The following is a 19,293-nucleotide window of genomic DNA, read 5'->3' as shown; positions in this document are numbered from 1 at the left end:
AAAAAACAAAATTAATACATGGAATAAATAGAATCTGAAATTTGTGAATATGTGATGTGAACCTAATTGTGTAGTAATACTTATATATTTCTCATCAAGTTATGAACATAGACAAAATGCTATACTCGTACCTCCTACAAATCTTGGGGGGAGGTCTTTGGCATATCTTATTCTACTCTGTTTGAGTTTGTCCAGTTTACGGGTTGGTCTTTGATATTGCTTTCTTTGTTGTCAACAAATTTAACCCAGAAGTGCAAAAAAAAATATTTTAACTTGTACTTTTGGGCTGGCCGATTTTGTTCAACTTGACAGGCAGGTCACCCCTTCAGAATACCACAAACGAATGTATGCCCTAAATTCTTTGAGTAAAAATGTTGGACAAACCTCTTTCTACAGTGTTTCTACTGGATCGAAAGTTCACCATGCGTTCAGAATTCTATAAAGCATTCAACATTACTTGGAGTTCACTCAATGTTCAATTCTAACTTGATATTCATTCAAGTTGGATGGCAACAAACTCATGTTCTACTGTTGCCATGGCAAGAGCAAAACAGTATTCCTTGCGTCCCAGTGGATCGCCAATCAGCCTACAGGCTTGTTTAAAAACTGGACAATATTAACACCATCAAATCGTAATTAAGTTTTTTTCTTCATAATTGACCAATTGGGTCTCTGAACTTGATACGTACAAGACTCTGTATTCACCAAGAATATGTTCTTATATGTTCTACCTCAATACATGCCTGTCAAAATTCAGTTTGGTTTTTACTTCAATAACTTGATTGGCTCCATTGATTTTCGGCTCCAATAATGAAAAAAAATCTAAAACACCGACATAAATTGTACTTCACTACTGTACATCTGTCATAGTGGGTAACTGGTGCATATGAATTTTCATTTCATCAAATCATTCCTCAGATACAGTTTTATAATTTTGTTTAAAGCGGAGTAGTCGTCACCTGCGCATGCGTCAGATTGCCATAGCGTGTCATTGTTTACAAACAAGCGTCTGTGTTACTATCGTCGCTTGGAACTCAATTCCCGCGATTGCGCAGATTACAACCCTCCCGCTTTAAATTGCGCACCAAAACAAATCATAGTGATGTAAAAGAATGATCCTTTTTTTCTCCATATCAGACATTTTTATTCAAACTTTAAAAAAACAGATTCATCCACGAATCGTGTTGAACGTATAAAGTGAAGCAGTACAGTTATGTGAATACAACTTTTAAAATCTTACTAGTTTTCTTTCGTTATTTTAGTGCTTAACTCAATAAAACATTGCCATCAACATTATTCCAATGTAAAAGTTAGAAATAAACCCACAGAAGATTTTGATGTTTCATCTTCCCCCATAAATTACCGCCAGTCTTACGTACGCACGGTACATTCTTCCCGGTGCGTATTCTCAGTGATTGAAGGTCGAAACTGGATTTTTTTATTTTCTTGGCATGACGTGATGTGGTGGCCATTGTTGCAAAAATATTATAAATTAATAAATAATGCAAAATGACTCATTGGTTAATTTACCACGTATATTGCACATGTATGTAATATATTATTACCTTATAACCCCAATTTTACCTGTTCTTTACCTCCCCCTCCCCCAATTTTTTCCATTTCGGACATAACACTGAGCACAGCGTACCCCGTTCCATTTGTGTTTTTGATTGCAAGTCGTCATTGAACGTAGTTCCGGCTGTGGCGTCGACGCGGAATATTGTGACGTTTATCATGCCATATCGACAATGATATTTCGTGTTGAACGGCAAGTAATGTAACAACATATGACATGATCCTATGATAATGTGTAATCATCTGTACATGTGCCACTATGTTATCATAGCCGTTCATCTAAACAACATAAATAATTGTTCCTTAGTAAAAAAAAAAAAAGCAAGCGATTACGACGTAAATTGTCATTGCATTACTTTGTTAGTAAACTTGCTAATAATGTTTCAAATGATGAGTCCAATATATTGATCGAAACATGTCTTGGGATACTAAACGGGATCCCAATTTATTCTAATTTCTTGAATGCATTCTCCAACACAACCGTGACAGCATGATGATGCAGGTATTTGTTGTTTATTTTCAGCAGGTTTTCAATATTACTTTCATAATAGATGGATCCAAAACCTTTCTTTTCTTCATACTTTACTGCTTTATCACCGTCTTGTCTCACTTTTGCTTCCCACCTTGCCGACCATTCAGCCAGGAACAGCTCGGTAACGTATTGTCCGCGTGTCTTGGCTTGTGCTGCAAACAGCTTTCTATCTTCATGTCCAATTCCCATATACTGTGCCATTATTCTGTGATCCTGCCACATGGGGTCTTCAGGCTCGAGATGTTTTATAACCTCTTGTCTCGTTTCATATGGCATCCATTTAACGTCACATTTATGACCTTTCTCGTTTAGGAAGGTTTTGTCAAATCCTGGAACTATCAGGTCTGTAACCTTTTCTTCTTTACCAGCCTTTTTATGATACACGTTTGTTTTCTTTTCTTCGGCTTCGCGGATTTCATCTAATGTATAGTAGCATACATCTTCTAGTTTCTCATTGCTCCTCAAAGATTCTGCACTTAAGACATATCGATCTACCTCGGTACCGGGGCATGCTGAGTGTAACACTTGCTGTATTTCGTAGCTTACGATTTCCATAACCTCGAAACAATCTCCTATTTCCTCTTTTCTTTCACACCTCACCACTACGTTCACAGCACGGCCATTGGAGGTTAGTTGTACCAGTCCTTCCACGCCTTTACATACCTTTATACCATCCTTCCATATACCACTTGGAGGGCGTCCCAAGGCAGTGAATTTAACATGAAGACGTGTTTGAAGTTGAGGGAAAAAGTTATCTGAAAAAATATCAGCAATACTTCGGCATTCGACACGTCTACCGACGTATATATGCATATTGGTTTTTAACAGCCATTGATCTTTAGGCATAACGGAAGGCAGGCGACACGGAATTATGAACTCATCTTGATGACCAACACCGTAGTCGCCATCCTTGAGTGGAAACAGAATTTCAAACTCACGTAGGAGATTTATGAGTAAAACTATGTCAACGACAACATTTCCGTCCAGGACTCGCTGAATATCTTCTTTCGTGTAAATCTGTTTTCTCTCTAATTTGTGTGCAAATTGAGAAAAGTCCTTTGATGCAAAGATTGGTCCAAGTATTTCACTACATAGCCACTTCGGGGCCAGTATAACAATATCTTGACTTTCAGGGGAGATTCTAGATTTTATGTAAAGTACCTGAAATAACAGAAACACAATTTTGTCATTTCATGATATTACAAACGTTTATTAATTATTAGAGTCTGTAATAAAAATAACATTTTGATGGCATCGTTATTGAATAACAACGTTACTCACCATACCGATACGGTGTAGGAATCCTGTAGCTTTGATCAGGAAATCATCTTCCAGGTCTGAGCTGATCTCTTTCTTAATGCACTCTATATATTCATTCCAATACATAACAGGGAACATTTTCCTTTGCTCAAACCATGTGTTGAGCATCTTCAGAATCTCAGCGCAGATGTTTGGCATGTACATTAGTTTCTGGTGGGAGATGTGTAGTAAAGTTTTAATTCAAGAACAATATTTACGGATATTTTACAGATTAGAATAAAATAAAATAAATATTGCGGGTGTTATCAGGGGCGGATCTACAATTCTAGAATGGGGGGAGCGATAAGTTGGCGGAAGGCCAAGTTCGCGAGCGCGAAGCCCTGTTGGTTGTTAAAAACAGGGGGAGCGGCCCCTTCGGCCCCCTTCTAAATCCGCCAATGGTTATAATGGAAAAATAATGGGAATTTCCATCACAAAGACCAACACCGAGTGAGTGTATTTTATGAAGTAAGATTTTATCTTCTGCTGAAACAACTGCATGACCTCATGTTCCTGTGGGAACTGACTCTTTCCTCCACTGATTGTAACATTTGTGGCAGATTGTCCTGACAATAAATGACGATATTGGATCTAGCTGCATTTCACAAACCATCAAGGCATCGATTCACATGAATAGTCTGAATCAAAATGCCCCCATCGAAATATGATATAAACAGGTTGACATGGCTTTAACGCAGAACCGTTGTACCCATCTAACAATTATATAATGGAGTGGCAAGACGATAAAACCATAAAGTAAATTGAGTAATAATAAAGTTTAACTCACCTTAATTTTCTCCTTTCTCTTCGTTGTCAGGATCTTTCGCAATTGTTTCATCCCAGCACTATTTGTGTCATGGCAGTCAAGAATTAATATTACGTCCTCAATGTCCAAACATTTGCCGAATCGCTCAAAAAGTTTCTGTTTAATATACTCTGCTACTTCGCGTGCTGAAATATGTGAAATAAGATGAACAATTTAAATAAATAACACATTGCAGTAGATGCAAAAAAATACGTGTTTGCACTGTAGCAGTGTGCAAAAATGATGTGGTCTGTGTTACATCTAAGGTATATTAGGTTATTACGAAAATACCACAAAGTATGCACGAAGGCAGTGCAATGATCATATCGCCTGAGTGCATACTTTGAGGTATTCTCGTGATAACTATTATACATCGTTTACACCTCAGACTAGTAATACAATATTGTATTACTATCTGAGTTTACACCCAGCTGTAGCAGTTATTTGGTAAAATGGTAAAAAGTGTTGGTGCTGTGACCGTCACGGGATTCTATTTCCACCACGTGATGATAGCTCTTCTGTGTCTGAAGTAAACAAAGTGTTTGAATATGATGTAAACGTGACACAGAATTTCCAAATACAAAAACAAACATTTCAACGCATCTACAACACTTTCGGGAACGTTTTACGGATTGGTAAATTCTATTTTTTTAGTCTAATGTATAATAACAGGTATTATTTGCATCATCTGTACCTTCTTCTTCACAATGCTCCAGTTTGGCCCAGTCTGCTTTACTGGCAACCAAGATAACAGTAAGTCTACTTTCCAAGTCATCGGGTAGACATGATTTGTTTGTAACCTTCATCATTTGACACCACTGAGTGGCCTGGGAATGAGTGCATTAAATTAATGATTACATTACATCATATATGAATATAGAGAATATCATTCCATTGGAATAATTTTAATAAGTAGTTCAAGTAAATATCAAATAAACTCAATACTAGAATAGACATTTGACGTATATGACTGTTGAGATCTCTGGCTCCTTGAATATTTTGCCATTCCATTCTGTAAATGTTAGAATGATATAAAACATTGTTCGGTGTACTCATGGAGAAACAATATGAAAAGAAAGGACAATTGTCCAGGTTTGCCAATAAAGCGAAACTGGCGAACACATATTACTTGATTCAAAATTAAGAACCAGGGGAATGATATTAGAACAAATGGATAGAATTGTTGACAATATGGACAAGAGAGTGAAATGAACACTTACTTGTTGAAGAGATGTTTCCATCAGATCACGTGGTCTAATGATGTGACTGGTTCCTGTCGAGTCAGCTATGTTGTACAAGATAATACATATAGCATCCTCGTCATTGAGGAACATACTGTGTGACACAAAAAATTTAGATTGACCTGCAAAATCCCAAGAATTGAATCGCTTTCCAGAGATTTTAAGGTCACTAATGCTTATTCCTGGCGTTTTGTGGTGAACTTCCGTTCCGGGAGGTGGTCCAGATTCCCGTACAAGTTTCTGTTTACAAAACACATTAAACACAATTACAAAATATAGCTTGCATCAGGAATGATTGACTTGCAGCTCAGCTCACTGAATCAATTTAGCTTTAATGAAAGTACAAGCAGTGACGCCCCTCTTACTAAATAGAGACTGTGAACTAGAGTGGATGTTTCAAACAGCACACCATTTAGGTAAAGCAGATCCTTGAATCTCGAACAACACAAACAATGTCAATCATCATTTGTAATCTTCATCAATAGACGACTACTTGTTAAAACACTATCGACGTCTCGAATGACCTGCTTGTTACCATTTCACGTCACTAGAGGGCGCGATTTATAGAAAACGTGTGAAAAACACTTACTCTCAACAATGTGGGCACAACACCCGTTTTGCCTGACAATGAATTCTTGAGAGTTGTCTTTCCAGTACCGCCATGACCTAATATATACAATTTCACTGTATCCATGAGAACTCCTGGTTTTTTCAGCAGATCTATATTGTCTCTTTCCTAATAAATGATACATATAATTACGTTATAATACAACGTGCCATGCTTTAAAGTCATGTTTATTTTTGATTTGTTAGTTGACGAATCTCAACAAGATGACACATACACATACAAACATAAGATTCGAACTCAACTGCCCCTGTGAAGCATAGGCGTTCCATGTTACGCTACAACGACGGGTTTGAATAGAGTGTGGTAGAGTGGATAACACATGGAATTTTAAATAATTATTTTGTATTTAGGTTTTGGGAAGGTAATTGAAATTTAGTGAACGTTCGTCATTTATTCGACAGTGTAATAATATACATCACTTAATAAGAAGCAAGCAAAAAATTAAGTGTACGATTAGAATATTGCATACATATGGCCATGGGCGCAACAGTGTTCCCCTGAGAGACTTTGAGGTGCCAACATTTTCGAGGATGTATGCCAATTGAAATAAAAACCATCTTTTATACCTCAGAATAAAAAAACATACAATAGTTCTTATTATAAAACATTATTTTTCCGTTGCGGACTATTAAAAAATTGAAATCATATCGTCACGTTACGTGTGACGTCATTGCTATGCATAAATTGAACTAATAGCTTGTATGTGTGTGGTTACTGCAGTTATGGAGGAAATACCACGTGGCGTGCGTGGCTTTGACCACACATGAATACAGTATGAGCGTAAGATAAGTTATAAACACAAAATTTAATCACACCAGACTATGAATGCCAATACACTGTGAATACATCTAACATATAAATACACTACATCGATATGATGCATGATACGACATGTTGATACACTATACAAGTCATCTGACATATATAGTTTCCCATAACGTCAATACGCTATGGACATCTGACATAAATTTGATATAACCTACAAGACATCTGACACACTGCGAATACCTGATACCAGACTTCTGACAAAATACCAATACATTATAACAGTTAACTGATATATATAGTAAACCAGACATCTGACATGTCAGTACACTGCAGCAGACATGATGCATACTGTTAATTCACTATAACAGATTCCTCCACAAACAGCTGACATTAATATTAATACACAAAACCAGACATCTAACATAATATCAGTACACTATGCTACAAATCTGACATGTCAATACACAATTCCAAACAACATGAGGGCAATACAATACAATATAATATAATAGGCATCTATCATAATGGAAATACATTGTACAAGACAGCTGACGTGCCAATACACTATATCGTACTGTCAAGTAAATTCATTATACCAGATTGCTGACATAGTGTTAACACACTCTACTAGACATCTGACCCAATGTCAATACACTACACCATACAGATGGAATAAGGGCAATACACATGTAGCATGTGGTAAAACATGACACCAATCATTTGACATAATGTTAATACACTATACCGGACATAATGTCAACTGACATATTCATTCTATGTACTTAATACTTACATCTTTAACTTTCTGCAATAATAACTCGGCTTCTTTGTAATATTGATTTCGTATGTCACTTCCGGTACCAATTTTAGATTTCACAAATTGAATAGGTGTTAAACCATTCTACGAAGAATTATAGTAATGGTGGATTCAGAATTGTAAGTGGAATATCGAATTCTCATACACTACTTAATGTTAATACAACGAAAGTAGTCGTACAATGTGGATGAACAGAACTACTGACCTTATCTGTCGACGTCATATCGACACCATTGTTTAACAATAGCATAATAAACTCCAATGCTTTATATTTATCTTCTGCAGTCTTAATTGGGTTCAGATATGTGGAAGGATGAAGAATCTTGAACAATGCATTGTGGGAGTCCTATAAATAGAATAGAATAGAATGGAATAGAACTCGGCCATGTACATTTCCTCCTCACTACAATCCTACACTGAATATTGAATTATTTTTGTCAGATAATTTGTTACAGTGTGTAAATCATGCTAACATTGAATGGCGGTAGTCGTCGCGCCACGCATGCGCGGGATATATGGGTCTCATATAAACAAAGATGGCGACTTTGTTGACTACAAACTGAGTCGTTACCAAACTTTAATCAGGTGTTTTTCAGGTGATTGGAAAATATCGAAGTAGTCACCGTTGGTAATTAACGCAGGTCGCGCCCAGGTCAAACCTCATACTTAGAATGTCCATTAGAAGAGCGCATTGAATTGTGGGAAAATCAATGTTATAGTAAACACAAATGTCGCACATGCGCAGCGCGACGACCACCGCCTTTAAGTATTGTCTCAGAGACGAGAACTTCGCGGAATTTTCTCTGTTCCCAGGCAGACGCATACATATGACATTCAGCTATGTGTATAGAGTAATAATATTATTATTATTGTTACATTAAAGGGCGGCGGTCGGCGTGGCGCATGTTTATCACCTCTGGTACATGCTTGCTGTGATGACCACTGGGGGGGGTCATCGTTATTTAGTCAGCATCACGTGTATTTAGCACCACATTCATTCATCATCACGTGTAATGAGAACCATGTACATTCAGTATCACATGTATTTAGTTCTTAATTTTCTTATGAAGTGAGTTGAACACTAAATGTTTCTGATGACGTAATTCTGGGTTAACATTCCAGCATCTCACCTTATTGCGAAGATTGACGTCTGCAGATTTTGATAAAAGCAGTTTCCCCGCATCTAATGAATTATTCCAACAAGCCCACAGCAATGCCGTATTACCATGCTGTAAAATTAAAAATTAAATAATTTACCCCCACAACTGCTTGCTTGTTATATACTGTAAAAGTTGTCGTGTTATTCATATAGAGTCTCTATTATGTTGACACCATAGTTTTAGTATCAATTCAGGCCACAGGCATTATTCGCAGTTATTGGGCTGTATAGAAACCCAGAAGATGACCTTTTGCTAACTGATCATTTTTTTCAGTTTTTTTTTTTTTTTTTTTTTGAAATTATGAACTCTCAGACATTGATAAAAAATGAACAGTTTACAAACCTCGTCCTGGTAGTTTATGCCAGCCTTGTGTTTTAGCAATAATATGATGGCAGAACAGTGGTTGAATTGTGCAGCTTCTATCAATGCTGTCGTTTTCCACTGTGAATACAAATAAAATATATGTATATTTACTTTATTAATAATGCAATAACGATCAAAAAAACCCATGGATTCATTTCAATCTGAAATTGTTGTAATACAAATTATCTATATAAATAAATAAATACAAGGAAAGTAATAATATGGTAGAACACCATAACTAGACTAGTTTGGCCTTAGGTGTTAAATACCACTACAGTTTTTTCGGGCATCAACATCATGTTGATTACCTCATTTGACCTTAACTACGATAATTTCTGTCAACAGTTTCTGGCAACACATTTGTTTGAAAATACCTGGCTCTCTTCACCGATTTAAAAATGTTTTGTAATATATCGTTTATTAGGCATTGTTTTAGCTGTATCGTTTGTGCTAATGGACTTGCTTTTTTTTCTAATGCCACCATAATGTGTTGATCTGTGGGTGGTTGCGTATATGATTTCAAAAGTTTACCCTAATAAATTATACTTCTATTTGAGACGACACTTTTAGAAAGATTAGTAGTTGATCGGACATGCAATTTGCTCGACTCTGTTTTAGAGCTGTATACTACTGCTGCTAGAGTCCTGTCATCACTCATTCGTTGAATATCAACTTTACGCTCAACTCTCGATTGTGCTTTTATGACATGCTACAAGCCACTGTAACTACTAGGAATATACACTTGTAAATACGTTCAGCGAGAAATGGAGTTTACGATGGAATAGCAACAAGTAATTCGTGCGTTTTCAAGTTCAAGTCGTTCCGTTGAAGTTCTATCTCATGTTGGAATGTGGCCGACCAAACCCAAACATGAAATTGTAAAATTTGAACAACTTGAAATTGAAAACTCACGAACTACTTGTTCAATATCAACTATCTACACAGTTCACAGACAGTCAGTCGTGTTACACTTTTTATGATATAATTGCGACACCAAGTTTAAAGCGGGAGGGTCGTCACCTGCGCACGCGCGGGAATTGAGTTCCAAGCGATGAAAACAACACAAGCTAAAAATGCAGCTTCGCGTCCCCTCGGGAATTGCCTCGCGTGAAAAATCATTCATGTTATTTATTGCGAGTGTTCTACATATACGTACCGTATAATACCGTGTGTCGACATTGTGACCTCTATCCAACCATTCCTTTAGAATCTTACAGTCTCCAAGATGTGCTGCGTTACTGAACTCCTGTGAACAGTTTTAAAAAAATGCCATGAGTTTTCATACAAATCACGCCCTCTGGTGACGGAGAACTTCTGTGCCGAGGTTGCCATTGACGCTGCAGATACCTGTCCTTCCATGGAAGGTACTAACGTTTGTACCTCCATGGTCCCTCCAACAACATATTTACGCCTTAAATCTGCAAGAAATGTTCGGTTAATCAAATTTAATACATGTACGATTTATTCTCGGAAAGCGTAGTACTTTCAAGTCATCAAGGCATTAGATAACACAATAAATGGCTACCTTTTTAAACTTACTAGAACCTTTGTGTTCCGTTGGCTGTTAGACGCTGATAATCGAATCCGTTTATATTTCAACAGTATGAAAATATTCACCAGAAAACAAGATGAACGGAGATGTTAGGAAATTCCTTTGCGTGAGTTACTTTCCCGTCTATATACGGTAACAGAACGTTTTTATTTTTTCCCCCAGTACTAGTGTATCACATACGCCATTTCATTACAATAACATTACCTTGCAAAACGTCAGATGTCTGCGATAAAATTGTTCGTATTTACGTTTTTAAGTCAGACATTAATAAATAGTTCGATTGTCACATATATTTTGTTTTTATTTTTGTAGTCCGGTTTCAGTTGAAACAATTACGCAACAAAGACCATGCGTTGTGAGGTGATTGACCACAAAATTGAAGTCTGACTGTGGCAGATGTACTCGGGAGAGATTGATATCACACTAGGAGTGCCGGAGGTTTGTTCAAAACTAAATGTTCAGTCGACCGGCAAATATTTCACGGATGTAATGAATCATTTCAGTTATTTCATTACCAAAATAATGATAAATGAAACTTAGAGACATTGTAGAAACGAGCTGGCTCAACAATCGTGCACTCAGCAATTTACGCTGATAGTTATTAGAGTGAAGTGCGTTCTACGCGTGATTGCTTATGTTTGAAGACGTGCTTTTCCAAGCTAGTTAAAACCTAAAATTACGCGGGAAATTTAGAACTTAAAACAAAAATGTTATTTGATTTATTATGTGCTAGTTTTCGCTGTTGCAAAAGATTTAATTATGTATAACATAATATTTCACATACTAAATAATATTTCACTGAAATATGTGATTGAAAAATAACTTAAGTTGTAAAAAGAAGTATTAAGTTACACTAGAGTGTAAAAAGGCGGCAAAGCGCTAGTCGCAGTGCAAGGGTTAGGGGAACACATTCAATGAATTGAACGTAAAACTACCTCTGTCCCATTTGTCGAAATTTATGATTAAAAACGGTCACATTTGGAATTTTGGGCGAACCACGAATTGTGCATACAGTTATTAATTAATGTATTTAATGTATGAGCTCATTCGATCTAGATCCATTCTTAACTATAAATACATCTAACTGCATTTACTTTGTGCTTATTTAGAGGTCACATCCGGTCTATTTATCTACCTATCTATATGTCACATCTATTTGTGTCCGTTTACTGTTGGTTATTCCATTATACCAGGGGCTGATCCAGCAAAATGTATTGGGGGGTCCAGGTCTATAGGTCGAATACACGGGACCGTGCGATTCGGACGATGCTATGCGTAATCCAGATGCATTTTCATGCGTTTGGAGGGGGCCATGGCCCCCTTGCCCCCCCCCTGGATCCGCCACTGCATTATACCTGGAGGGACTGTAGCTCGCCATCAGCTACTTTTCGTTGACATACCTACTTTTCATGAAATTGATGTCATATTTCCTTGACAATAAATGCATGCCTACTTTCCCTGGAATATACTAAACTTCATACCTACTTTTTTTTAGAATGAATGCGTTATACCTACTTTTCTTTGAATAAATTTCATCTTTGGTTAAAACAAATGAGTCATTATGTCAAATATGTCATAATCGCATATGTTGTAATAAATATTTATAGATAAGTATGACGGGTTGTGTAGAGGGTTTACAGGCCATAAATGTATAAATGTTTGCATGATGACAGTCAGAGAACAATGACATGTAGGGCATTTGGTTTGATAGTTGAACATAGACGGGAATATAGAGGAGTAAGCAATACCCATCTAGTATAAATTGAAGATACGTAATGTAATCATCTTGTTCTTAGATGTGTATGATGCAGTTAAGTATGGGTGCAATCAGAATTTGTTCAACTCTAGCGTCCTTATTGTGGAGAGCTATTTTTAACAAACAAGAGTTGCCTATATTGGTTACAATAAGATTCATATATGGATGTTTTATTTTACTCTAAACCTGAGGCAATTTGAATAATCTCGATGATTACACCTGGGATAGCCATTGCTTCCATGACAACGGTCTGTAACTACGACAAACATATCATTCAGCGCTGAACTCTCAAAACACGTTGCGATCAATGCCCAATGCCACGTGAGTTCATTATTACTGCATCGATATGCATCATTCTATGTTGTTCTCAAGTTCATTTCACAGTACGAACAATCAAATTAGACATAGTAAATACCATCAATTTATCCTACCCATGGTCCTTTATAGAGAGAGCACGAAGCAGATGGGCGAGGATACCCCTGTTCTTTCCAGAGAATCCCTTTAACTGTGCAGTATCGGGCAGGGTGTCTCCAGTATGAAAATTTGGCTGTAAAAAATCTACTCATCATTCGCAGTATACTAGTACTCAAATTTGTTGTCTGTAACATCAAAAATACTACTGGAGTGTGCGTGTAGACCAGGAGACGACGGTATGTGACCTGGTCAAAGGTGTGCTTTCTTTTAAGTATATAATATATAAGGGTGGTGACCTGACAGCTCGAAGATTTACACCCTCATCCATCATCATTGTATACTATTGCGTACGTAATGTTATACGTGACAGAATGTATTTAATACCATCCGGCATTACGACACAATAACCATTACATGTCTCTATCACAAAATGCATTACGTACATCACATACCTGACAGTACGTATTGAATACCCTTCTCTATTGAGATACAAATACTATTAAATCACACAATGTATTACGTACGTAATGTAATATGTGACAGAACGTATTGAATACCATCCGGCATTACGACACAATAACCATTACATGTCTCTATCACAAAATGCATTACGTAATAAGTCACATACCTGACAGAACGTACTGAATACCCTCCGCTATCAAGATACAAATACTATTGAATCACATCATGCATTACGTACGTAATGTTATACCTGTCAGAATGCATTTAATATCCTCCGCTATTATGATACGAATACCATTACATGTCTCTATCACAAAATGTGTTACATACGTAATGTTATACGTGACAGAACGTATTGAATACCATCCACTATCACGATACAATAACAATTACATGTCTCTATCACAAAATGCATTACGTACATCACATACCTGACAGTACGTATTGAATACCCTCCGCTATTGAGATACAAATACTATTAACTTACACAATGCATTACGTACGTAATGTTATACGTGACAGAACGTATTGAATACCATCCGGCATTACGACACAATAACCATTACATGTCTCTATCACAAAATGCATTACGTACGTAATGCTATACGTGACAGAACGTGTTGAATGCCATCTGGCATTACGACACAATAATCATTACATGTCTCTATCACAAAATGCATCACGTAATAAGTCACATACCTGACAGAACGTATTGAATACCCTCCGCTATCAAGATACAAATAATATTGAATCACACAATGCATTACGTACGTAATGTTATACGTGACAGGCCGTATTGAATACTCTCCGCTATTACGATACAAATACCATTGAATCGCACAATGCATTACGTACGTAATGTTATACGTGACAGAACGTATTGAATACTCTCCGCTATTACGATACAATTGCCATTACATGTCTCTATCACACGATGCATTACGTACATCACATTATACCCGACAGAACCTATTGAACAGCATACGCTATTACGTTACAAATTACAAGATATATCCCTATCACATTATGTGACAATACTCTCGTTACATGCGCAACAGGACGTATTGATTGCCTTGTGCCATAGTGATATAAATACCAAGGTATTTCACTGTCACATAATGCAATACTTACACCGCACCCACGCCATGACGGTTTGAATAACTTAAATTATCCAACATGAAAATGGCGATTTGTCACTCTCACATAAAGCAATACTTACGTCGTGGTGTATCCAATCGCTTTCACCCTCTGCCATTGTTCTAATTTGGTCTGGTCATCAACAGCCAGTATCACGGTCTTGTAAGGTGTATTGGATAATTCGTCGACAGTCTCTGCCACGCTGACTCGCTCACGGTTGCTGGCCACTTCCTCGTTACTTGAATTCAACGAAATAAGGAGTCAATCACCATACAATATTGAATATTCATTAAGTTCGTGATAAACAAAGTTGTTCCCAGTGTCATGTCGTTGTCTGCTGAATTAGTTTGCCTGACTTCAAACAGATAGATAAATGTTGTTCATGCAAATGAAATTATAGGTTATGACGTCACGACTCCACGAAGTGGGGCTTATTTCGGAGAATAACACAGGCTTGTCGAACACTAGTTCAGATGTTAATGGACCCATACCAAGAAAAATAGAGGTCATAATGTTCACAGAGGACGAGTCTTAGTCACGTGACTGCATGTTTGCCGCGCAAATGTTGCATGCGGTTATGTTATCAACATAGGGAATTTGTTCATTGACAACTCATCGTCTTATTCATTCAGCATGGGGGGGGGGGGTCACGTGACCGTTAGTGCATTTTGTCGGCAAACTCTAAACTCCACTGCGAGAATGCAGTGACGTATCTGTTGCCAAGGAGATGTTGTGACGGTCCTGAACTCAACAAAGTTTAGCAATTAAAGTTAACATTCATAATCAATTGCCCTAAGAAGAACCAAACTCTGTGAAAAGGTTGACCAATGTACAACACGAAACCATGGTCATAATCGGGATACCTTTTAAACACAGAGGTGATGCAGTAACAAATTCAGTTGAAAATAAATTTCTGGATTCAAGACCATTCCACGAAGCGATTTAAGCGACCACCAGTATATTAACATACAAGACATCAACATTCCAGGAATTGTTGATTCAACAATGTAAACCCCTGTCATAAGTTCCAACACAACACCAAACGAAACGACTTTTTGAAAATGAGTTATTTACAGTTCAGGTAGCAGTGCAACAGGCACGTGATTAATTGGGATTAGCATGGGATGACCCGCGATATTGAGTAAACTCTATATGCTGTATCCAAAAAGTTCTAGACACTCGTGTTTATTCAGGGACTGCGTGGAATCACCTGATAATGACACAATATTAAGTAATCAGAGTAATCAGGCCTTTGCCTAGACTGTCTATTGTATCTAATTATATCAGCTGGGACAAGTTATGTATTATGTTTTTTTTTAAGAAATCCAAATACTATTATTTTTATCTATTAATTAGTTGTTTGTTGACAATTAATTCGATTTTTCTGAATATTGTTGGTGGAAATCTGAGGCAATTACTAACATTGTCAGATGTGTCCTTTTTATAATTGAGAACAATTTTAATGCAAGTTTGTAAATGCCCTTTTCGCTAACGGGTCGAAAAAGAAAGAGTTCGGGTAGGCAGCTCATGTATTCAACATTTTAAAGCCAAGAATTGGTCCAACACTACTGAAGAGTTCGTCGAACAACATCACATTGTTAGCAGTGTTTGTACTTGTTGAGGGGTTAGATTGTTATGAACCTCATGTATCATTCCCATAGTTTATTTATAAGACGTTCTTCGAAAAGTACCGTTTGTGACCAATTTATTTAAGGCGTTTCAATGAGTAGGTCTTATAATTTGACTTAAAAAGAATATTGTGAAGATTTGTGAAGATTGTTTTTCATTTTAGTGAACAATTTATGTTTCGCCTTACAGTTTCTTTCCACGAATTCGGGCAAATTGCAGATGTTTCGTCGAAACCGCGTGCAATATACGTATCAGCGGGGTCAGTTAAGTTTAGGACAGAATGCCATTATATTTTACGCATCATACGGTCGGTTGTATTTTTGAAAATCTTAAATTTACGTTGCGGTGCTTGAGTGGAATACTTAATTTAGGTATTTGATAAATTAAAATCAAGGAATTGTTAGTACAACGATTTAAACCTCTGTCATGAGGTCAAGGATCAGAATTAGTTTCTAACATGACAGCAAACGCGAAGTCATCTTGAAAATGAGTTATTTTTATTTCATTTTATTTTGGATCAACCTACGACATTGAGTAAATAATATACTCAGTATTGAAATGGTTCTAGACACTCGTGTTTGTTTGTTAGAGCCAGCGTGGAAGGACCTGATATTGACAAAATTCAGTACAGACACTTGGCAAACAAATCCCGTGCCAAATACGACGTTATATTCGACCATTCCGTAAAAACAGATTTAACTATTTATTAGGTAAATTGAAGTTCATAACGTGAATAGTACAACACACTAGAATTACGTATTCATGAGTGCAATCCTATAGTATTTTTGCAGTTTTTACATGTATTTAGTATTTAGCCCTAATTAACTTAGCAAAATTTGAACTGCAATACAAATGGAATTCAAATTTACATGGAAAGTATCCTGAAATACACTTTTTATTCAACGAGTCTGAAACTGACGCCCAATAATGAGATAAAAGCAGTAATCACAAATTCATTTAACATCTTATCAGGTTAAAACTAGAAAGCTCGTTAGAATGGAATATGCACAATGATTGCACATGTTTTGTAGAAAGACGACACGTCACATTTTTAAAATCATTTTGACACTCACTCCTACGATATGATTAACATCAGGGAACAACTTGTCATTGGTAACAACCTTCTCTTCCGATCAGGGACGTTGATCAGAGTGATGCCACGATCTGTTTATCCCATTTAGCACGGTCTGAATCGAGTTATTTCTTCCAAAGTAAACTGCACATGTAGTTTTGTCTTTAGGTCAGACACCGTTTCTTAACCATCCATCACGGTAGTAACCGTGCATCCATTCATCAAATTCAGACACGTTTCTCATTCAGCCATAGAGGTTGACGACCCTTTCACCATTGTATTGAAGTGGGTAGAAAGAATGTATGCGAAAGCAAACAGTCCGTTCCACCAGCGGCGACGACGAATATGGATATAATTTTGTTCATTCTTGCTGATGATTACATTTTTTTTATGACGATATTCTCCTGTTTTTGAATCATGATTATTACATTTGGTGTTTATGCCATCTTATGTAGAATCGGTTCAAAGAAAAAAAGAAAAAAAATGACTGTTCACATGTTGAAATTACTGTAAAATGACTAATTTTCACTGGGTTTAAATTTCACTGATTTACCATTTCAGGCATATTCAGTGGGTTTTAAATTCACGGTTTTGTCATTTAGATAATGTGTTCTATGCTAAATTTTACATATTCACTGTGTTTTAATTTAGCGCATTTTTCCATTCAGCGAAATAAGCTAAATTAAAACCCAGTGAATAATTACCCCCTTTACAGTATATTCTTTTTTTAGACAAAAGACAAAAATAATTTTATGACATTTTTTGCTGTAAAACGTAATTGTTAGTGCCAAAATGCGTCCGAAACATGTTTGTGTCAGGATAGTATAGTGCATTCATTTGAAAATAGTGATAAAAACGAAATTCGTTTGACTGCATTGAAATTACGTATATCTCAATGGCATTTTTATCTGAAAACGTACTACCTGTCACCAAACTACGCCTTGGCATATTTATGTTTCTATATAATTTGCAGAAACTCGTTTGACTGGTTATAGTTTCAGCCAGTTCAGCCATTTGTGATCAGTTTACCGTAAAAGCTAGTTTGCAAAAGCCTATAACATCGGGCGAGATAATTTTATTCTTTCCATGATGTGGTTAAAATTAATTTGCTTCAAAACTTTTAAAATTGATTGAAATCAGCGTGTGCCGTGAAGGCGATCGCTGGGAAATATAGTTATTTTTTTTTCTGGTTCATATAAATCGTTGACGAAACTGTCAAATAAATTTCTAAAAACTTACAAACAATATTAGCATTTTTTTTGGAAATAAAGCAGTTAGTCTTCAAAACTAAAACAAATTAAGCAAAACGACATGTATTTCCACTTTTGGGCATGGCTCACGTACTTTAAAATCCGAATAGACCTAGCTCGAGCCATTCCATTAGAGCGCGTCCGTTCCATTAGAGAGCGTTCCATTAGAGAGCGGTCACGTGACGTGTGATCACCTGACAAGTGCTGGATACACGCTCTAACGGAAAATACCGTTATGTTTAGAGAATTTACGAACCGTTACGAAAGAGTTTGCTCGTTCGAAGACCGTTTTTGTAAAAGCGACAGCCTTGGTCGATACACTGTTCATTTACACAATCTTTCCTGGCACCATACGCACTCACACTGTTAGCGGCGGAGTGAAACGCGCCCATGTCATGCCATTAACCGATTACTGACGTCTATGTATTTCATGTGTTTGGCATGAAAGCTATAAAATATATAAAATACAATGCCTTGCTATCGTTTGAATATTTCAAATATTTAATTAGTCTAGCGTTTTTTTTTCATTCCATTGGAGACGAGTCGCTCTTCATTTCATTACAGGACGGTATGACCCAAACCACCCTCTAACGTCGCTCTATTTACTTGAATTGATATGGGAGCTATTAAATATATTTAATACAATATATTCAAACAGTTTTGAACATTTCAGTTATTTAATTGGCCAAGCGATCGTGTCATTCCATTACACACGAGTCGCTCTTCATTCCATTACAGGACGGTATGACCCAAACCACCCTCTAACGTCGCTCTATTTACTTGAATTGATATGGGAACTATTAAATATATTTAATACAATATATTCAAACAGT

General features: G+C 36.7%; 1 protein-coding gene across 1 annotated transcript; it reads right to left on the bottom strand.

Annotated features, from left to right (window-relative positions):
* Nucleotides 1–1,119: 1,119 nt before the first annotated feature.
* On the bottom strand, nucleotides 1,120–14,856 carry LOC100370488 (death-associated protein kinase 1-like). The gene is made up of 12 exons (XM_078006401.2): nucleotides 14,592–14,856; nucleotides 10,345–10,434; nucleotides 9,168–9,266; nucleotides 8,796–8,894; nucleotides 7,871–8,011; nucleotides 7,642–7,749; nucleotides 6,042–6,188; nucleotides 5,432–5,692; nucleotides 4,906–5,038; nucleotides 4,194–4,357; nucleotides 3,389–3,577; nucleotides 1,120–3,268 (listed from the first exon to the last, which is right to left on the bottom strand). The coding sequence occupies exons 1-12, from the start codon at nucleotides 14,625–14,627 to the stop codon at nucleotides 2,021–2,023; spliced, it is 2,715 nt and encodes a 904-aa protein (XP_077862527.2). The 5' UTR covers nucleotides 14,628–14,856; the 3' UTR covers nucleotides 1,120–2,020.
* Between the last annotated feature and the right edge of the window lie 4,437 nt (nucleotides 14,857–19,293).

This window comes from Saccoglossus kowalevskii, chromosome 1 (assembly GCF_978046115.1).
Source record: "Saccoglossus kowalevskii chromosome 1, keSacKowa6.1, whole genome shotgun sequence".
Lineage (NCBI taxonomy): Eukaryota > Metazoa > Hemichordata > Enteropneusta > Harrimaniidae > Saccoglossus > Saccoglossus kowalevskii.
Note: the sequence above shows the minus strand (reverse complement) of the source record. Positions and strands in the feature narration are given on the sequence as shown.

Bases quoted from the DNA above. Each gene is read 5' to 3' on its own strand.
- LOC100370488 (XM_078006401.2), bottom strand. From the start codon at position 14,627: ATGGCAGAGGGTGAAAGCGATTGGATACACCACGAC. The intron at 8,012-8,795 runs GTGAGATGCTGG...TTCTATTTATAG, and splicing joins ACGTCAATCTTCGCAATAAG to GACTCCCACAATGCATTGTT. The intron at 5,693-6,041 runs GTAAGTGTTTTT...TTTTGTAAACAG, and splicing joins TTGTGCCCACATTGTTGAGA to AAACTTGTACGGGAATCTGG.